Genomic DNA, 18,174 nt, shown 5'->3' on the forward strand with positions numbered 1-18,174 from the left:
AGTTTATTAATGAGAAATGCCTTTCTCAAAATGGGAGCAACAAGGTTCTGCTGTGAAAAAACCAGAAGAGTCTTATAACATGGAGTGGCTAGCAGACGAAATTTGATGTAGATAAATATTAAATAATGCACGAGGCAAAAATAATTACAACTCCACACATAACAAGATGCATCTCTGGGTCTTGGTAAATGCATAGCCCTTCTATTTCTTTTAAAATCTGAAGAAAGATGAAAGAAACTATAACTAAGGAAATCTCACTGGTAAGAGCAAATAACTGTTTATTCACAGATCCTAACTGAAAAGACACTAGCACAGAAATAAAAACCAGAAATAGAGGAGATTGTTCATATTAAGTGAACTTTGGTTAACTTAATGCAATGCAGGACCCAGTAGGTCTTTTCCAACCTGGTGATTTATGATCCTGTGACTCTATCCTATGTTTAACTTTACTGTAAAGTAGCCTATGAGATTTCATGAGCATTTCGTTCACAAATCAAATTCTATGCGAAAACATTTTGAAATGAATCTATTTCTATTTGTTTTACAGAAGCTGTCTTTTCTGTTTGCTGAAATCTAGGCCTTTTTTGTTCTTTGATTCTGGCTACAGTTAGAGTGGTGCACAGAGCACTTGTTTCTTAGAAGCAGGTTTTTTGCTTGAAAGAGGTCTAAGCTCAGTTCTCCTCAGGTTTTAGTCTGCTATTAAAGCCTATGAAGATGTTAAATATCTGAAGTGAAATTCTGAAATGGACAGTTTTCTTTGACAGTACAGGAATTTGAAGCCTAAAGTATGTAAATAAATAGCACATATCAAAACCACAAAGTTAAATAGATAGCTCATGACACAGAAGAAACAATACATGACAAGAAACTTCCCCGGAAAGCATTTGAAGTTCTGTACTTACACATACAACACCGTTCTGGAATCATCAACTCAGCCAGCATCTCCAACAGTAAGAGTATCACAGCCTCTTTCCAGTTCAAACTCTTCAAAAGCAGCTTTATGACCTATGCAAATGAAATGTCAGTTATTTCCTAATATACCCACAGCTTACCTGATCTGCCCCAAGCTTAAAAGAAATTACTTGGGGACCATAAATCAAGTCACAGAGCACTCATCATTTCAATTAGTCTTATATGGTTTGAGAAAGAGACATAGAAAAAGCAGAAGTGGGGAAACTTTCTATACTGTTTTTGAAGCATCATTTCCTAAAGAAACCAGGAACTGGTGATAATTGTTCTTGTAATTGAAAAGTTATTATAGACATCAGTAAAACTGTTTTTCCTTTTTACTAGAGTAACTATGTAAAAATGAGGCAGCACAATATTGGAAGTACAGGAAGTTAAAAACTGGTCTCTTGAATTCTATAACAACAAGATGGCAGGTGTGAACAATCAATTCATAAGAAGGTAGAGAAGCGTCATGCATGGAAATACAGAAGTAGAAATTTCCTTACACAAATTACTAACCTTAAACTCTGATTTCACTCAATGTTTAATCATTAATTGCCCAGAAAATTGAAAAAGAATTTAGTGTTTGTAAAAGTATTTATAATTTACTGAAAGTGTAATTACATAAGATAAATGTGTGAAAATGGATTTTTCATCCACTTCATACAAGAGCACTTCTAAGACAAGTACTTTTTTCGAGGTCTGTACTGGTGAGAATTAGTTGCACATTACACGTGTGTGTACATATTTACACCGTACCTTGGTTTTATTTTGACACTGAGGTTTCTGTTTATAAATATCTAAAGGGCAGGTGTCAAGGGGATGGGCTCAGATTCTTCTCCGCAGTGCCCAGTAACAGGACAAGGGGCAGGAGGTACAGGCTGGAGCACAGGAAGTTCCACCTCAACAAGAGAAAAAACGTCTTCACTGTGAGGTTGATGGAGCACTGGAGCAAGCTATCCAGAGAGGCTGTGAAGGCTCCTTCTCTGGAGATATTCAAAACCCACCTGGATATTTCCCAGTGCCGCCTGCTCTTGGTTAACCTGCTTTAGCAGGTTTAGATTATCTCCAGAGGTCCCTTGAAACCCCTGCCATTCTGTGATTCTCTATGGTTTAAAGTGGAGTCAATATTCTCATGAGGGTCATTAGAAGGGAAAAGAGTAGGAGGTTTCAAGAAAAGCTGGATGATCCCAGCATAGTCATAGCTATAAAAAACATATTTATCCCAAAGATCTCTATATTATTTTGGCAGTGGGTCAGAGATTTTGTTTAGTGATCTAACACAGGTTCTTTGCAGACCTGCCAGGTTTTGAGGTAAAGTATCCTGCATTATCTACATTATGTTTCAATAACGACAAGAATTGCAGGCAATATGCTGTAGATAAAATAATGCGCTTTTCCATCTGCTCCTGATGTACTTTCTAGCATTCCTAGAGTATGCAGTGGTTAACATGGAAAATTTCATTACTAAGTCAAGTCTAATAAAGGCAAAGAAAAGAAAAAATATTATATGGAAGCATAAAAGCAGAATTGTTTCCAACAATAAAAATATGTATGCATATAAGACTTTTACTTTTTATTGCAAGTTCTATGTTATGTTTGGTGGAGGAACCTGATAGAATAATCTTTGAGAAAATACGTTGAAGTATTATTTAAATATGCTCCGTTTGGTTAAACTCGCAAGCTCTTTTACACTACAGTTTAAAAACAAATGTGAATGGTCACCCCTTTAATAATAGTAAAATAATTTATAAAAATGTAATATGATATAAACAATAAATGAAGGATTTAAAGGCCTTTTGAAGCTCATAGGAAATGTCACAAGAAAGGTTTGGTTTTGGGAAATATATTGTGTGTGAAGAAATATTAGACTGTTAAACAAAATCTTGTTACCTTCACTTCCATGCTAATTGTTATTCTATGCTAACACACAAAATGTGTTGGAAAGACATTCCAGTGGTTGACAGTTAAGAGGTCTAACTTCAATTCCTTTAATCTGATTCATAATATGTAAGTTTTATCAACTAAATATCATGGCTCCATCTACAGTCACATCACCTGCCTTAAGGTGGACAAAACTGCCATTTAGTTACCCTTTCAATTGACTACGGGGATGACTATGGGAGAGTAACAGATATAGTTAGACATATCTACTTATCTACTTACACAGATATACTTAGACAAAAATATTTCTTCTGTTGATAAAGCTCTGAATCATCAGAGCGATTTTTAAGATTTGTTAGGTGGAGAGAGGGTTATTTGTCAGGTATTTTTTTGAGAATGAATGTAAGACAGCTTTGCATAGACATAGATCTTCAGTCTTCGTCTGTCTTCAATGGATTGGATCAACATCAGCAGGAACAACATGCCTATACATGGTTAAAGAATATTGATTTATATGCTGGGGGGAAAAAAGCAGCTCCAAGATGCCAATCCAGATTCAACACTGTTTTGCAATTTAAAAAAAAAGAAGCAACAATAATGTGTTCATCATCATTAAATATGCTTACTCAGAAGTGATTAAAATAAAGAATCAATTTTCATTAAGAAAAACTGGAAACAATATTAATCTATTAGACTTCTTACAGAAGAATGAACCTGTTTGCTTTCTAAAACGCATGAGGCAAAATTCCCTTGGAAGCAATTCAGAAAAATTACTTGCGATTACATAGATAGACTGTGAAAAGAAAAAAAGCTTAAAAATATGAGACACCTAAGGAGGTACCAAATGGAAGCTCTGCAAGCAAATTTCCTGTTATAATTACTTTTTCCTTAGATGCATTTTCCTTTAACCTAGCCACTTCCACACTTTATAGTTTTGCTTAATTGCTATTGCAAGTAATTAGAAAAAGCAGAACCAGATTTTTAGGAATAGTAACAGAAATTTCTCTATAGCCATTCTCCCTGAATGGAAATAGGGAACATGGCAAGGTGACATTTCAAAAATTCCTGGGTTTACCTGTTCTTTTCACTACTAAGATGACCTGTTTTATTAGCTTCTAAATATGTTTTAGGATGCCAGCACAAAAGTGAATTACTCTGATCTTTACAAGGAGATCAAGCAAACAACTTTGAAAAGAGCACACATGCTAGTGGAAATGGGTCTAAAAAAAGCCAAAAGTGAAAAAATAAACAGGGTATCCTTGAAGAAGTTTTTCTTAAAGATGAGAAAATGAATAGAGAGAATTTATTGCTTCAGGAAAACTACAGTAAAATGTATGAAGAACGGGGAAACAGAACCGATGATCTTTAGTTTGAAGTTTTAAAATTGTAAGCAGAAAATGGTTTCATTATAAAGGCTCTTGATGAAAGCTGTTTGCAACTGTTGGAGGTTACTCTGCGTCATTGACATATTGGCTTCAAATATAATAGTGTTTTACTACTCTGCATCTTCTCTCTGCTGCTATGTAGAATTAGAAAGTAACCTGATCCTGCAAATGTTTTTGACTCTGTTATAGAGGCACCTCATGCTCAAAGGGATTTGGTAACAAACTGTCTCATGACTCTTCCATGAATTTCATTTAAGTCTCTTACACATCACAAGGAAATCTTCCACAATGATCTCATTAGGAGCCAAAAAACCCTCTCAACCATATAGGAAATTCTACTGAAGCATACTGATGATTATTAACAAGCTGTTGGTGCTTTAACATGGAAAAAAAGAACACATTTAAGTATGTCACTGTATGGTGCCTACTAGCAATACAGAAAGCTTGGCATCTTCTGTGTATCAAGCAAAACACATTCTCCTAACACAGTCTGACAAGAGCCCATTCCTAGGCTGAAGAGAATATTCTTATTCCTAACTGAAGCAAGCGCCACGCGTTTCCAGCATTACAACTAGTAGAATTTATTTTACACATTAATTTTTTTCACTTCTCCCTGCATGAAGTCTGCCACAAAAGGAACTAATGCAGAGCAGAAGTGCAACATTGTCCCAATAAGCTTTTGAATCCAGTTTGTAACTCCTCTAGCTATTCACAAAGAAGAAAGTCTAGAAAACTTCTCTCTTTCAGCTCTTTTTAAAGCCAAGTTGTTATTATGTTACTGTTATCCCATCTGATCTTAAGGAAGAGGGAAAAAAAGAAAAATAATAATAATAAAAAAATGTTAAGCAAGAACTGCAATTGAAGTTCCATCCAGAGGTCTGTTTAGGAAATGGAGTTACTCCAAAACATTGCACAAAAATTGTTACGATAACCTTGCACAGCACGTACTTAATACAAGGATGAAATGCTGTAAGGATTCAGGGGATTCAAACCACCTGGGAACATTTATATTAGGTCCATCCAGTTCCTGAGGGCACTAACAAGCCTAAACTGCCCTGATCAGCCACGCCTGGGGCCACTCTCTGTGTGCTCAGGGGATCGATTTCAGGGTGGGATTAGTCTATCAGTCCCTGCCTGAGCGATCGCACTGAGCAGCTGCCTGCGGTTCCACCACAGTCGTGGCTGTGCCTGCCCAGTCTCTGCTGATGCTGACCCTCATCTAGGCTCTGATGTCTCCGTTCAGCCGTGGCCTGTACCCGCCTTGAATCCTGTGTTCAGTTTTGGGCCCCTCACTACAAGGAGGTCATTGAGAATCACAGAATCACAAGATTGGAAAAGACCCACAGGATCATCTAGTCCAACCATTCCTACCAATCACTAAACCTCGACCCTCAGCATCTCATCCACCTGTCCTTTAAACCCCTCCAGGGAAGGTGATTCAACCCCTCCCTAGGCAGCCTGTTCCAGTGCCCAGTGACCCTTTCCATTAAAAATTTACGGAAAGCTGGAGCCTTTCCAGAGAAGGGCACCAAAGCTGGTGAAAGGCCTGGAGAACAAGTCTTACGGAGAGTGGCTGAGGGCACTGGGGTTGTTTGGCCTACAGAAGAGGAGGCTGAGGGGAGACCTTATCACTGCCTACAACTACCTGAAAGGAGGCTGTAGTGAGGTGGGTGTCAGCCTCTTCTCCCAAGGGACAGGGGACAGGACGAGAGGGAATGGCCCCAAGTTGCACCAGGGCAGGTTCAGTTGGATAGTAGGAAAAAATTTTTCACCAAAAGGGTCATGAGGCGCTGGCAGAGGCTGCCCAGGGAGGTGGTTGAGTCACCATCCCTGGAGGTATTTAAAAGACAGGTAGATGAGGTACTTAAGGATATGGTTTAGTAGCAGATCAGTATGGTTGGACTTAGTGACCTCAGAGGTTGTTTCCAACCTGGTGATTCTATGAATCCCAGGAAGGCGCCCAATGTCCAAGGCTGGAAATGCCCCTGGTCTGCCCTGCTCCATGCCTGAAGTGGTGGGATGGGCCCTTGTTTCAAGACATGCCCCTGCACGGCTGCCTCAGGCAGGCTCTGTAGCTCTAAGTCTCCAAGTAGCCACCAGCCCATCCTGTGCCCTGGTAAGTAAGGTCATTACATGGATGTTGTTTAACATCAATAATGAAGGAACTTGCTTTCAGTAAGATGATTCCTGTGACTAGGAAGAAACTTCACCACAAGGGCGTTGAGGCACTGGAACAAGTTGCCCAGAGAGGTCATGGATGCCCCATCCCTGGAGGTGTTCAAGGCCAGGTTGTGTGAGGCTTTCAGCAACCTGATCTATTAGTACCTGCCCATGGCAGGGGTTGGATCTAGATAATCTTTAAGGTTCCTTCCAACCCAAACCTTTCTATGACTCTGTATTTGCAGAAAGTAACTTGTTTCTCCAACCGAGGTTTTAACAGTGGTACGGGAGTAATTTAGCTTATTTTGTTAGAAGTTTACTGGAGGGAGTAAAGCATTATAAAGATATTTGCAGATAATAAATTGGAAGGAACAGCAAACACCAGTAATAACACACAGATAATTCAGCAGCAAATAGCCCCTTTCTGCTGAGCATTACTTTTACCAGGCATAGATTACTTCAGCTCATTTCTGCAATGTATTAGCAAAGAATAACACATTCAGGAGATAGAATAAAAAACAAAGACAAAAAAAGACTAACGAGGGAACAGTGGAGTTGCATGGACACGTTATTCTGCAGTAGCATGAAATCAAATACTGAGAAGGTATATTTCCATTTTTCACATACATACATACACTGAGCTCAAGAGACACTTAGGAATCACAGCTGCTTTGCTGCTCTGGAAAGTGTAGGAGTGTTATTTATTTATCTTTTACTATGTTTTAGATTCTACAGTCTTTACATGATACGCCTATGTAATACTACTCATGTTGCATATAGTTTGTAGTAAACTACCCAAGAGCTGTATTTACGTCATTTTATTAGATTTGACTGTAATGGAGTTAAATTACTTCATAGCAGTTTATACGTGCTGTTGTTTACACTTGTAACTAGAAAAGCGCTGAGAACACAACAGGATTTTGGATGTTGCTAAACATTGCTTGCACAACATCAAGGGCTTTTTTGTATCTCACGCTGCCCCGACGGCCAGTAGGCTGGGAGTGGTCAAGAAGATGGGAGGGAACACAGCTGGGAGAGCTGGTACCAAGTGACTGAAGGGATATCCCATACCACATAACAACATGGTCAGCAATAAAAGTTCAGGGAAAGAAGCAGGAAGTGGGAATGTTCATTGTTACAGATTTGTCTTCCCACGTAACCATCACTTGTGCTGAGGCCCTGCTTCCCAGGAAATGGCTAAACATAAAAACCTTTTTTTGCTTTGGTTGCTTGTACAGATTTTCTTTGCGTATTAAACGGTCTTGATATCCATCTATGAATTCACAGCTTTTCCTCTGCCAGTTCTCTCCCCCATCCTTCTGGGGGCAAGACAGTGAGGGGCTGGGTAGACTTTTAAATGTCATTTGGGATCAACCCACTACTGCTGCTTATATTCTTTAATGAAGAAAGCATAATTTACAAGTATATTACATTTGTCATTATAGAAGTTGAAAAAACTTATTCTAGCAACAGGAAAAATTGTTTTTCTTTTGGTATTATGAAATAACTACGTAATAGAACTTTTTTTAATAAGTATCTGAGTTTTATATAAGTGAGATTATGCTTTAGCTCATTCTTGAACTAGGAAAAATTCAGTCCAGGTGTTGAAATTCCTTCCCTCCACAGCCTATCATTTGCTGCCCCGGTAACTGCCATTCAGCATAGGAATTTGTGAGTATAAGAAGTACTTCTTTCATCTACCTCAAAATGAAAAATAAAGTATATGAAAAAATTTGTATGCATTTTTTGTTAGTTTTTTTCTTTGGGATTTTTTATGTTTTCATTTGTTTGATATTCATGGTGGTGGGTTCACCTGTTTTCTAGTGCCTGTCCTGGCTAGGTGATCTGGTTCTAGGAGGGCATAAGGCAAGCACTTTTCTAGAGTTAAGAATGCCATTAATATGTACAATCCAAATCTGCAACTCAATTTTTCTACTAAGAAAAAGGAAAAGTTCCGTACATACAGAGATACTCTTTACTTTTCCTATATACTTCAGTTTTGGACCACTTTGACAGGATTTACATATTTTTCTCTGCTTTTATTTTAGATTGTAGACTGTAATGCAAAAAACCCAAACAAACAAATAAAAAGCCACCTTCCCCTCTCCTGCTTTAAAGCAACGGGAGGAACTTATTCATTAGTTCAAAGCAGGATGAGAAAACAATTAGAAAAGAAGTCAGAAGGTTAGGTAATAACCTATGTAAGGTTGCACAAAACAGAAGAATTAGAAGGGAATTCACCATACAATGAGGAATATGTACATATCTGGAACTGATAGAAATGCAATATGATTGTGAGGAGCTATTCTTTTGGAATTTAATTAGAAAAATTAACTGAAACCTAGCTAACAAGTTCTAATTAAAAGAAGCTTAACATGACAAAAAGAAGAAAAGCTATTAAAAGGAAATGAGTTCCCTGAATTGATACTGTTTCTGCATCTTTACTTGCATGCTTCAAACTACAGAAAGATGTTTGAATGTACATAATCACATATATGCACACACATATATAGGATATATACAGTTTTTGCTTTGTTTTGAATGGAATTTAGTTGTATTTTGAAGCAGAAATTATAAATTACCTGTTTAAACTTCAGGAAAAAAATTCCAGGAATAACACCTACCTCTGCAAATTGGCCTGTGGTCACTCCAGGCAGCCAGCACATCTGTCAGCGTATCTCTGACAAGTGATGCTTTTACAACCTTACAGCACATAATTGTCTTCACAGGAAAACTGTATGTTTGCACCCACCCTAGGAGAAAAATGAGAGGAAGGAGAAAAGAATTATAACATACTTTAAATATCTCTCTGCCAAAATGAACATAAATGTCACCAAATGACAATATTTCTAGGTCCAAACAAAAAATTAAGGGTGAGAAATTCTGCTCCATCATTACTATATTCATAAGAAACAACAGACACTATAAAGAAAAGGTCTACCATTTAGTTTGTCCACCTTTTAAAGAAGTAAAACCAGGAATATAAAGCAATGGTAATACTAAGATAATTTCAGTAAATTGTAATAATTCATTAAATATTCCTGATCTTTTTGAAATTTCCTGTTAAAACACATGCTAAATGATAACTATTATTAGAATGGAGATTGAGTGTTACACTTATAACTTTGAAATGTGTCTCTTTCAAATGATTCGTAACCTTTTTTTATGATAATTTTTTTTTTAATAACGTTGACCAATATTTATGAGGAATTACAAAAAAAGCATGTGGTTCCTGCGTATCTTAAAAAGAGCTTTTCTAAGTACTATTTACATTTCTGCTTCAATCTATTATTAGTGAAATTCTTTGTTCCCCATCATAATAAATTGATTTTGTCGTAAGATTTCTTGAATTTTTAAAACCCTGTCCCCTCGAGGAGCCAAGCAGGGAGCCCAGATGAGCTCAGCAAACGCAGGGGTCGCCAGCACCGCGGGTGAGAGTCCTCTTTGCCTGTAACGTGGCCACGTGTGCTGCATCTCAGTGACGGAGGCTGACAGTGCTGGCTCCTCCCCATCACAGCCACCTTTCTGCTTGTGTGTTGTCAGGTGCCTTAGCTAACAGCAACAAGAGTTACTGCCTCCATAACCGGGAAACCACCACCCCTCCTTAACCACTACTGCATAGCCTAAAGAGGAAAATTTGTGTGCCTACTACCCATCCAAATAAAGTATTCGAAAAATAACTAAAAGCCTTATCAGTCACCTTGAGGTGATCACAGTGCTGCTCTCATCGGACACCTCTTACAGCAGCTGCTGGTGGATGATCTCCCAGACCATCCTCTTTCTGAAGTACGGCATGTCACTCTGGAAAGAAAAGGAAAAATCCTTTAAACACAAAGTCAAGGCAGAAAATAGGCACAAACATCTAACAGGGGAAAACACACTTCTCCAGAAGACATAAGGGCCAGGTATCCAAACCCCACCACCTGTGGCATCTCGTGTAGTGAAGTAGGTAGCAGACACCAGATATAAGGATAGAGAACACAGCTCTGCCCTTCCAAGGCCACCGTGGAGCTCCAACCCCACCAGCTACGCACCAACACCAGAGCAAGGGATAGAACCACCATCCCTGCTCCAGGCACAATCAGCAGCTGCTGTGGAACTCGGGACCCGATGCAATGGCAGGAAGATGCCACGGGAGGGTTAGGTTGAGCACGGGGAGAAGGTTCTTCCCCAAGAGGGTGGTGGAGCCCTGGAACAGCTCCCAGGGAAGCAGTCACAGCCTGACAATATTCCAGAAGGCTTTGGCCAACGCCCTCAGCCCCACGGTGGGAATGTTGGGGTGTCCTGTGCAGGGACAGGACTTGGACTCAATAAGCCTTGTGGGTCCCTTCCAGCTCAGGACAGTCTAGGAATCTCTAACATTCCCTGGCTCTTGTATCTGAGCAAAGATGTCTGGAGCCAGTTTGAACTCCCACTCACCTGTGTAAAAGTTAATGGTCTGTCTCGGCTGATGTAATCTGCATACTTGCATACAAAAACTCCACAGTCATCTCCATTTTCTTGCTGAGGGATTTCCTAATGAATGCAAAGAAGCAGAATTTTCCAATACCGTAAAAGAGAGGCAGTTTGGAAGCACTACTTGTTACCCATCCTAACAGACACTTGGGACAATCCAATCACCATCACACAACTCAAGGAACAGACCTGATTGACCACACATCAGCTCTTCACTTGGGTGTTACAATCCAAGTTCTTGGCAGGCTGAGAAGGGAGAGCAGCCTCCTAAGAAAGATGCCCTCCCTGCTCCGGCAGACCCAAGATACAGGAGTCAAATTCTCTCTCTCCACAATTTTAGAAGAGACTAAGTAATCATGGAATGGTTTGGGTTGGAAGGGGCCTCAAAGCCCACCCAGTCCCACCCCTGCCTTGGGCAGGGACACCTCCCACTGGATCAGGCTGCTTCAAGCCCCATCCAGCCTGGCCTTGAACACCTCCAGGGATGGGGCAGCCAACACTGCGCTGGGCAACCTGGGCCAGGGCCTCACTGCCCTCATCATGAGGAATTTGGATTGCACATTAGGACAAAAATCTTCTCCCTTCCAATTTAAAGCCATCCCCCCTTGCCCTATCGCTCCATGCCCTTGGTAAGCCCCTCCCCAGCTTTCATGGAGCCCAACTCAGGGAAACACCCACTCAACCCTCTGCTTTGTCACACACCAGGACTTGTGCTCCCAACCAGAATAATTATCCCAAATTCCAAACACATTTCCAAAGCCTGTGTTCGCCAACAAGTGCTAAACTGATTAAGTTTGTCTTGGGAAGTTGGGGAAAAGTCAGATTCACCTGAATACGGCAGACTAAATAGAAAAACTGAAGCATACATCTAGCAAGGAGAGGTCATGCTGAAAGATTTCATCCCAGCATGGTTAAGACCAGGTTGGATGGTGCTTTGAGTAAGCTGGTGTGGAAGGTGTCCCTGGCCATGGCAGGGGCTGGAACTGGACGGGATTTAAGGTCCCTCCTGACACAAACCACTCTGCGATTCCATGGTTTCCTGGGTCAGCTGCAGCCTAAGGTGGCACCGTAAGAACATGAGATGCATATGGCTCTTTTCTAAAAGCTTGGACTTAGAGAGTGTCAAGACCTCTATGAAGAAGGAGTTGAGAGTTCACATTTCACATCCCAGAAGTGCTCACGTACATGTGACCGCATGCTGCGAAGCGTCCACTCCGAACGATCGAGCTCCAGGTGCCTTTTTTGCTGACTTTCTTCTTGTAGGTATTTGCTGTTGAGAGCAAATCAAAATAACTCTTTGCCTCTAAAATGCAGGTCAACAAAAACAGAGCTGCTGTAGGATCACGGGGAGCTGAGCAGCAGGCCAGCACTGCGTCAGAGCATCCATACAGCAGCTGACTTAATGCTTTCAGAGGAAAAATCCAAGTCTTACATTTACAGACATAATGAGAGGCTGCGAGTTAAAGTTTACTAGTCAGGAATGAGACCAGTGATTCCAACAGAGGCTTCCACAAAAGCATAAGCTCACTCCTTAAAGCCCAGTTGCATTTGCTCCTAACAGGGTCAGTACAGGTGGCACCAGGCTACCGTGTATTTGGCAGCGAGGCTGTGTGTGCGTGTGTGTGGTGGGAAGGTGGCAGAACCCAGGTACCCAAGGCCCTGACTGGAGGGGACTGTGTGGTACAAGCTAAGTAGCCAATGTCACACGACTCACAGCAAGGCAAAGATTCCTGCTTCGTTATCTAAAAGAAATGTGGAAACTTGCAGTTGTGTTCCAGTGACAAGTTTGGACAAGGTTCAAAAGCCTTCTGATAATTCAAAACGTGAAAGCCGCACCCAAGCCGTTACTTACAACAGAGTTTCACAGATCTCGTTCTTTCTGTTGACTGCTGCAGAATCAAAATATTCGATGGTCTTTTTTCTCATGTCGATGACCTGTGATTACAAGATTGTCAGACAAAGCACAAACTTCTGCTGCACACACGTCAAAACAGACACGGCTTTTGTCACCAGGTTTCTCTCCCTATCCAATTCCCAAGGAAAAACCAGTTCTACTCACCGCAAGAGTAAAATGGTAGGTCATGTAGACAGGCACAAACACAATATCGTGCTCGAAGAGATTAACATCTCTTGTCCATCTCTTCACTGCTGCGTAGCCACCAGAAGTTAATTTGAGATAGAAGAAAGTACTAAAACCATGCACTGCTGGGTATTCTTCCTTCTTGCTCCTTGCACTCACAAGGTTCAAGTAAAAATGAATGATCTGTACCATAAAGAGTAAGCTTGAGATGTAAAACCAGACACTAGCTTACCAAAAGAATGATACAGCAACAAGGGCCTTGAGACTTTGCTCCAAATGAAGATATCGTCATGCTGTGGCCAGTTTTACCTCATCATTGAGACAGTGAGCTTCCTGCAGCGTGCAGATGTCAAAACGAGTGATGTCCATTTTGAAGGAACTGCTAAGGACATCACTTGGATCCCCGTGGCTAAATGCAGCCTCGATCTCTCTCTCCATGGCCTAAACCAAACAATTAAATGGGGAAGGACTCATGAAATCCAGTAATGAGCACACTAACAAGCTTTCAGCTGCAAGAAAGCCTGCAAGGAATCTCAGGCACTAGCTTTTTGCTAAGTTAGTAACAGCACTTCATTGTCAGTTCAGCACCCCAACTTTCAACTTCACAGCCCAGCTTTGCCCCAGTTTGTTTCCACAAAAGAAAGCCGATAGCCAACATGTGGACACCAAACACACTAAAGGAGCTGAAAAATTAACAGAAGTAGAGAGAACCCCTTTCCCACGTGATGCTGCAGCCCTCGCCATGCTGAGGGTTACGTAAGGTAAACTGAGGCAGCTACACTGGAGTCACGCAACCACAAGTCCACGCTGTGCATCCAGCTATCTGCAAGATGGATGTTGCCATCTAAGCCTGCATAAGAAATGCAAATAGACCACTAGGTCCCCTTCTTGGTTGCATCTGGGCTGGCAAATTAAGCACAACACCTGGTTTTCCTTCTACTGAGCAGACTTTGTAAACCCTTGGAAAGGACAAGTTAGCCTCTGCCTTTCTCCTCAACAGGCAAAACCAGAGGTGGTCAATTAGGTCAGCACTCCAAAGAATAAAAGCAGCCAAAATTCAGGTAAAAAGGGGAACCTGGACTCCCACTCCCCGTTGAACAGTGTAACTAAGTTAACTCCTCCAGCTACTGCAAGGCTCAGCACACACAGAGGGCTCTGCGGGGTCCTGAGGGCCCACACGCAGCTCTGCTCCCCAGCTGCCCCCAAGCAATGCAGCGCTATGGATCAGCCAAAGCTCAGTTTTCAGGTTCCACCAACACAGTAGGATAGGACAAAATCATTTAAGAGGCTCTGCCTCTTAACCAGGTGAATCGGGTTAGCACTGCTGTGTTGTTAAGCCTGGCCTAGCTTTTGTCCTGGTAGCAGAAGCCCCATAAACTCTTAGGTGAGTTCAGCTGAAGGAGCACGTAAGCATATTAAATCCTTAATAATCAGCTTTACTGCTGACACTAGCACTGTGTCCTGTCTAACAAAGCATAAGCTTTGGTACCTCTGTGATTGGAGGAAAGTCATCTCCTTTTTTTCCCAAGTCTGGGGATTTGTTTGCTTCAAACTCAAGGGTGGGTGATTTTCTGGAAGGAACAGATGCTGGATGTAATTCGTATAACCCATCTCCTGAGATGTCGCATCCATTCTGGTTCTGTTGGGCAAAAGGACATTAAGTGAGCAAGGAAACACACTTTTTTGCTAGGTGATAGTGCAGAAAATCTTGCTGATGTATAAAATTGGAAGGATTTGTGTACACACATCCAGCCAGCAATCCGCAAAGTTACTTTTTATTGAGGAATGCATTCCAGCCGTGCAGCGCTGCCCTCAAAGCTAAGCAGAGGCAGGAGAGGCACCAGGTCAGTTTGGCATTAAAGAACCCCAGCAGAGCCTCCGTCTGTGCGTATCAAATTGAGATTTAAATTAACAGCTCCCATTTCCACTAGTAAAACTGTGTGATCTCAATCCCAAGCAGAGATGAAAGTCAGAAGTGTAGAGCCAACCTCACAAAAGAAGGCAGGACTAAAGATACCACAGCCCAGCTTTGCAGGACGACTAAGTCTGAGTGCAAGACTTCCAAGCTGTGCCCAAAACATTAAGCGTGGAGAAGAGAAAGAGCATAGTGCTTGTGATAGTCCAGAAACTAAACAAAGGACAGCCGGAACCCCTTGGTGATAGCACTACTTCTCACTCATTCCCTCTTTCCCTGAGCAAACCAATCGCCACAAACACATTACTCACTCAGCAATATGTGAGTGAGGAGGACGAGCATTTCTGATCACAAAGAGCTGCATTTGCTTAAGAAGTGAAATCACGAATAACACAAACTTACCTCTGCAGCGGCAAGTTGCCCTGGCCTCCCATCCTCCACAGTGTTTTCCACCCTGTGAGGTGAGGGAGAGAAAAAGAGAGAGGAGTGAGCTATGTATCCGTACTGTCCCATGGAATTGCTCTGGATAAGAGACACACACAGAGTTAAAGAGAATCACAGAATAACCAGGTTGGAAGAGACCCACCAGATCATCGAGTCCAACCATTCCCACCAATCTCTAAACCATGCCCCTCAGTACCTCATCCACCTGTACCTTAAACACCTCCAGGGTGGGCGAGTCAACCACCTCCCTGGGCAGACCATTCCATTGCCTAATAACCCTTTCCGTGAAGAATTTTTTACTTATGTTGAGCCCGAACCTCCCCTGGCAGAGCTTGAGGCCGTTCCCTCTTGTCCTGTCCCTCATCACTTGGGAGAAGAGCCCAGCTCCCTCCTCTCCACAACCTCCCTTCAGGTAGTTGTAGAGAGCAATGAGGTCTCCCCTCAGCCTCCTCTTCTCCAGCCTAAACAACCCCAGCTCTCTCTGTCACTCCTCGTAATCCTTGTTCTCCAGCCCCTTCACCAGCTTTGTTGCTCTTCTCTGGACTCGCTCCAGAGCCTCAACAACCTTCTTGTGGTGAGGGACCAGAACTGAACCCAGGATTCGAGGAGCAGTCTTACCAGTGCCGAGTCCAGAGGGAGAAGAACCTCCCTGGACCTGCTGGTCACACCATTTCTGATACAGGCCAAGATGCCATTGGCCTTCTTGGCCACCTGAGCACACTGCTGGCTCATGTTCAGTCGCTGTCAACCAACGCCCCCAGGTCCCTCTCCTCCAGGCAGCTTTCCAGCCAGGCTTCTCCCAGTCTGTAGCACTGCTTAGGGTTGTTGTGCCCCAAGTGCAGGACCTGGCATTTGGCCTTGTTAAACCTCATGCCATTGGTCTCCGCCCAGTGGTCCAGCCTGTTTAGATCCCTTTGCAGAGCCTCCCGACCCTCCAGCAGATCCACACATCCATCCAGCTTAGTGTCATCGGCAAACTTGATAAGGGAGCACTCGATGCCTTCTTCCAGGTCATTGATAAAGACATTGAACTGGGCTGAACCCAGCACTGAGCCCTGGGGGACACCACTTGTCACTGGCCTCCAGCTGGAGTAAACTCCATTTACCACCATGACACGAGAACAGTGATTACAAGAGACTCTACCTGGTCACATCTCCTCTCGGAGGCACCTGTGAGCTGCAAACATCTCCATCTTTGAAACCTGCACAGAAAAGCAGTCTTATGAGAACAAGAAGCCAGCTTTCATTTACCATCAGATGCACAAAGTCCTCGCTTCCTGGGTGATAAATACAAAAAAAAGCTTGTAATGAAGACTGCACGGTCAGGAAGTTTGAACTTGGGCAGTTTCATAGAATATCATAGAATTGTTTGGTTGGAAAACACCTTTGAGATCATCAAATCCAACCCATTCCTGTCCACTCCTAAACCAGATCCCTGAGCACCTCATCTCTGAGCAGCCTGGTCCAGTGGGAGGTATCCCTGCCCATGGCCGAAGGGTGGGACTGGATGGGCTTTAAGGTCCCTTCCAACCTAAACTATTCCATGATTCTATGAAACGCAGAGCACTAACACAGTGCTGGCACCAAAGGAAACCACCAGTCAGCAAACCACTTTAACGAGCCCACTCTGCAGAAGGGAACTCCTTCAGCAGTTACCCATCTTAGGCTCACTAACTGTACCTGCTGTGGTACCGTGCAGTCAGCTGACGTCGTTCCGAAGCTCTGCTGTCACTGAAATAGCCACGCACAGCACTAGAAATGGACTGAAGGCTGACAACTCCCAGTCAAGCAAGGGGTGCCTGAGGGCGAGCAGCAATATATCGCACTCCGCTGCTGCAAACAGCCACGTGCTGTGACGTTCTGCACGGGGCAGAGTCACATCTGCAGCCATAAACATCACTGGCACAATAATGTGTCTTGAGGGCCAGTTTGAACAGTTTTTCAGTACACCAAAATTCTTCCAAAGGCATTTTAGTCAGTAGCTACTGTTGGGGCTGGTGCTGTCCTCCTCTTTCTTTCCCGTTCTTTCCAGCTCATTCCATTCTAGGATCTGACAGAAGCTACACCAGCACAAACACGCTGCCTGGTACATATTTCACTATAAAAAGACATGGATTAATTGCACACCATCACTGACAAATCTCTTCAGCACAATCTATGCTCTTGAGACTTAGGGGAATATGGTGTATGGATTTGAAGTCTTCCTGCGCAGGGGAACAGCTATGAATCACGGCGATACTCACCGGACTTCCGTGGGACGCTCGGGTAGAGGGTTCCTTCAGGTTTGTGTTCTTCCAGGGGACTCTCAATAAGCACTGGTGGCTTCACATAGGCTTGACCCCTGCGGTGCAGCAAAAACCAGAAAAATCACAATTTTCATTTAATCCCTTGACAGAAACACCCTGTCTCATGCACTGCTGTCATGACAAAATGCAAAGGGTATTTCCACAAGGAGGCAGCTTCCATTCAGAGGCTTGGCTACAGTCAGCTCAGGCAGACCCAAGATGCAGGAGTCAAATTTTCTCTCTCCACAATTTTAGAAGACACTAAGTAATCATGGAATGGTTTGGGTTGGAAGGGGCCTCAAAGCCCACCCAGTCCCACCCCTGCCTTGGGCAGAGACACTTCCCACTGGACCAGGCTGCTTCAAGCCCCATCCAACCTGGCCTTGAACACCTCCAGGGATGCGGCAGCCACCACTGCGCTGGGCAACCTGGGCCAGGGCCTCCCCATAATAACAGCAAAATATTTCTCCCTACGATCTCATCTCCATCTCCCCTCTTTTGGCTGAAAACTGGTCCCCTTTGCCCAATCCCAGCCCTTCCTGATGAAGGGCCTCTCCCCAGCCTTCCTGTCAGCTAAGACAATGGCTCACAGCAGCTGATGGTGGATGATCTCCCAGA

General features: G+C 42.8%; 1 protein-coding gene across 1 annotated transcript in view; it reads right to left on the reverse strand.

The window, feature by feature from the left end:
* LOC138731467 (sentrin-specific protease 2-like) overlaps positions 1-16,931 on the reverse strand; it is a 29,796-nt gene extending 12,865 nt beyond the window's left edge. Inside the window, exons 1-9 of the mRNA XM_069877410.1 lie at positions 16,928-16,931; positions 16,416-16,473; positions 15,230-15,281; positions 14,402-14,551; positions 13,222-13,353; positions 12,892-13,095; positions 12,685-12,767; positions 12,018-12,102; positions 10,797-10,892 (exon numbers count right to left, since the gene is read on the reverse strand). Coding sequence (XP_069733511.1) covers positions 10,797-10,892; positions 12,018-12,102; positions 12,685-12,767; positions 12,892-13,095; positions 13,222-13,353; positions 14,402-14,551; positions 15,230-15,281; positions 16,416-16,473; positions 16,928-16,931 — 864 coding nt within the window. The remainder of the gene's footprint in view (positions 1-10,796; positions 10,893-12,017; positions 12,103-12,684; positions 12,768-12,891; positions 13,096-13,221; positions 13,354-14,401; positions 14,552-15,229; positions 15,282-16,415; positions 16,474-16,927) is intronic.
* Positions 16,932-18,174: the final 1,243 nt, after the last annotated feature.

This window comes from Phaenicophaeus curvirostris, chromosome 27 (assembly GCF_032191515.1).
Source record: "Phaenicophaeus curvirostris isolate KB17595 chromosome 27, BPBGC_Pcur_1.0, whole genome shotgun sequence".
Taxonomy (NCBI): Eukaryota; Metazoa; Chordata; class Aves; order Cuculiformes; family Cuculidae; genus Phaenicophaeus; species Phaenicophaeus curvirostris.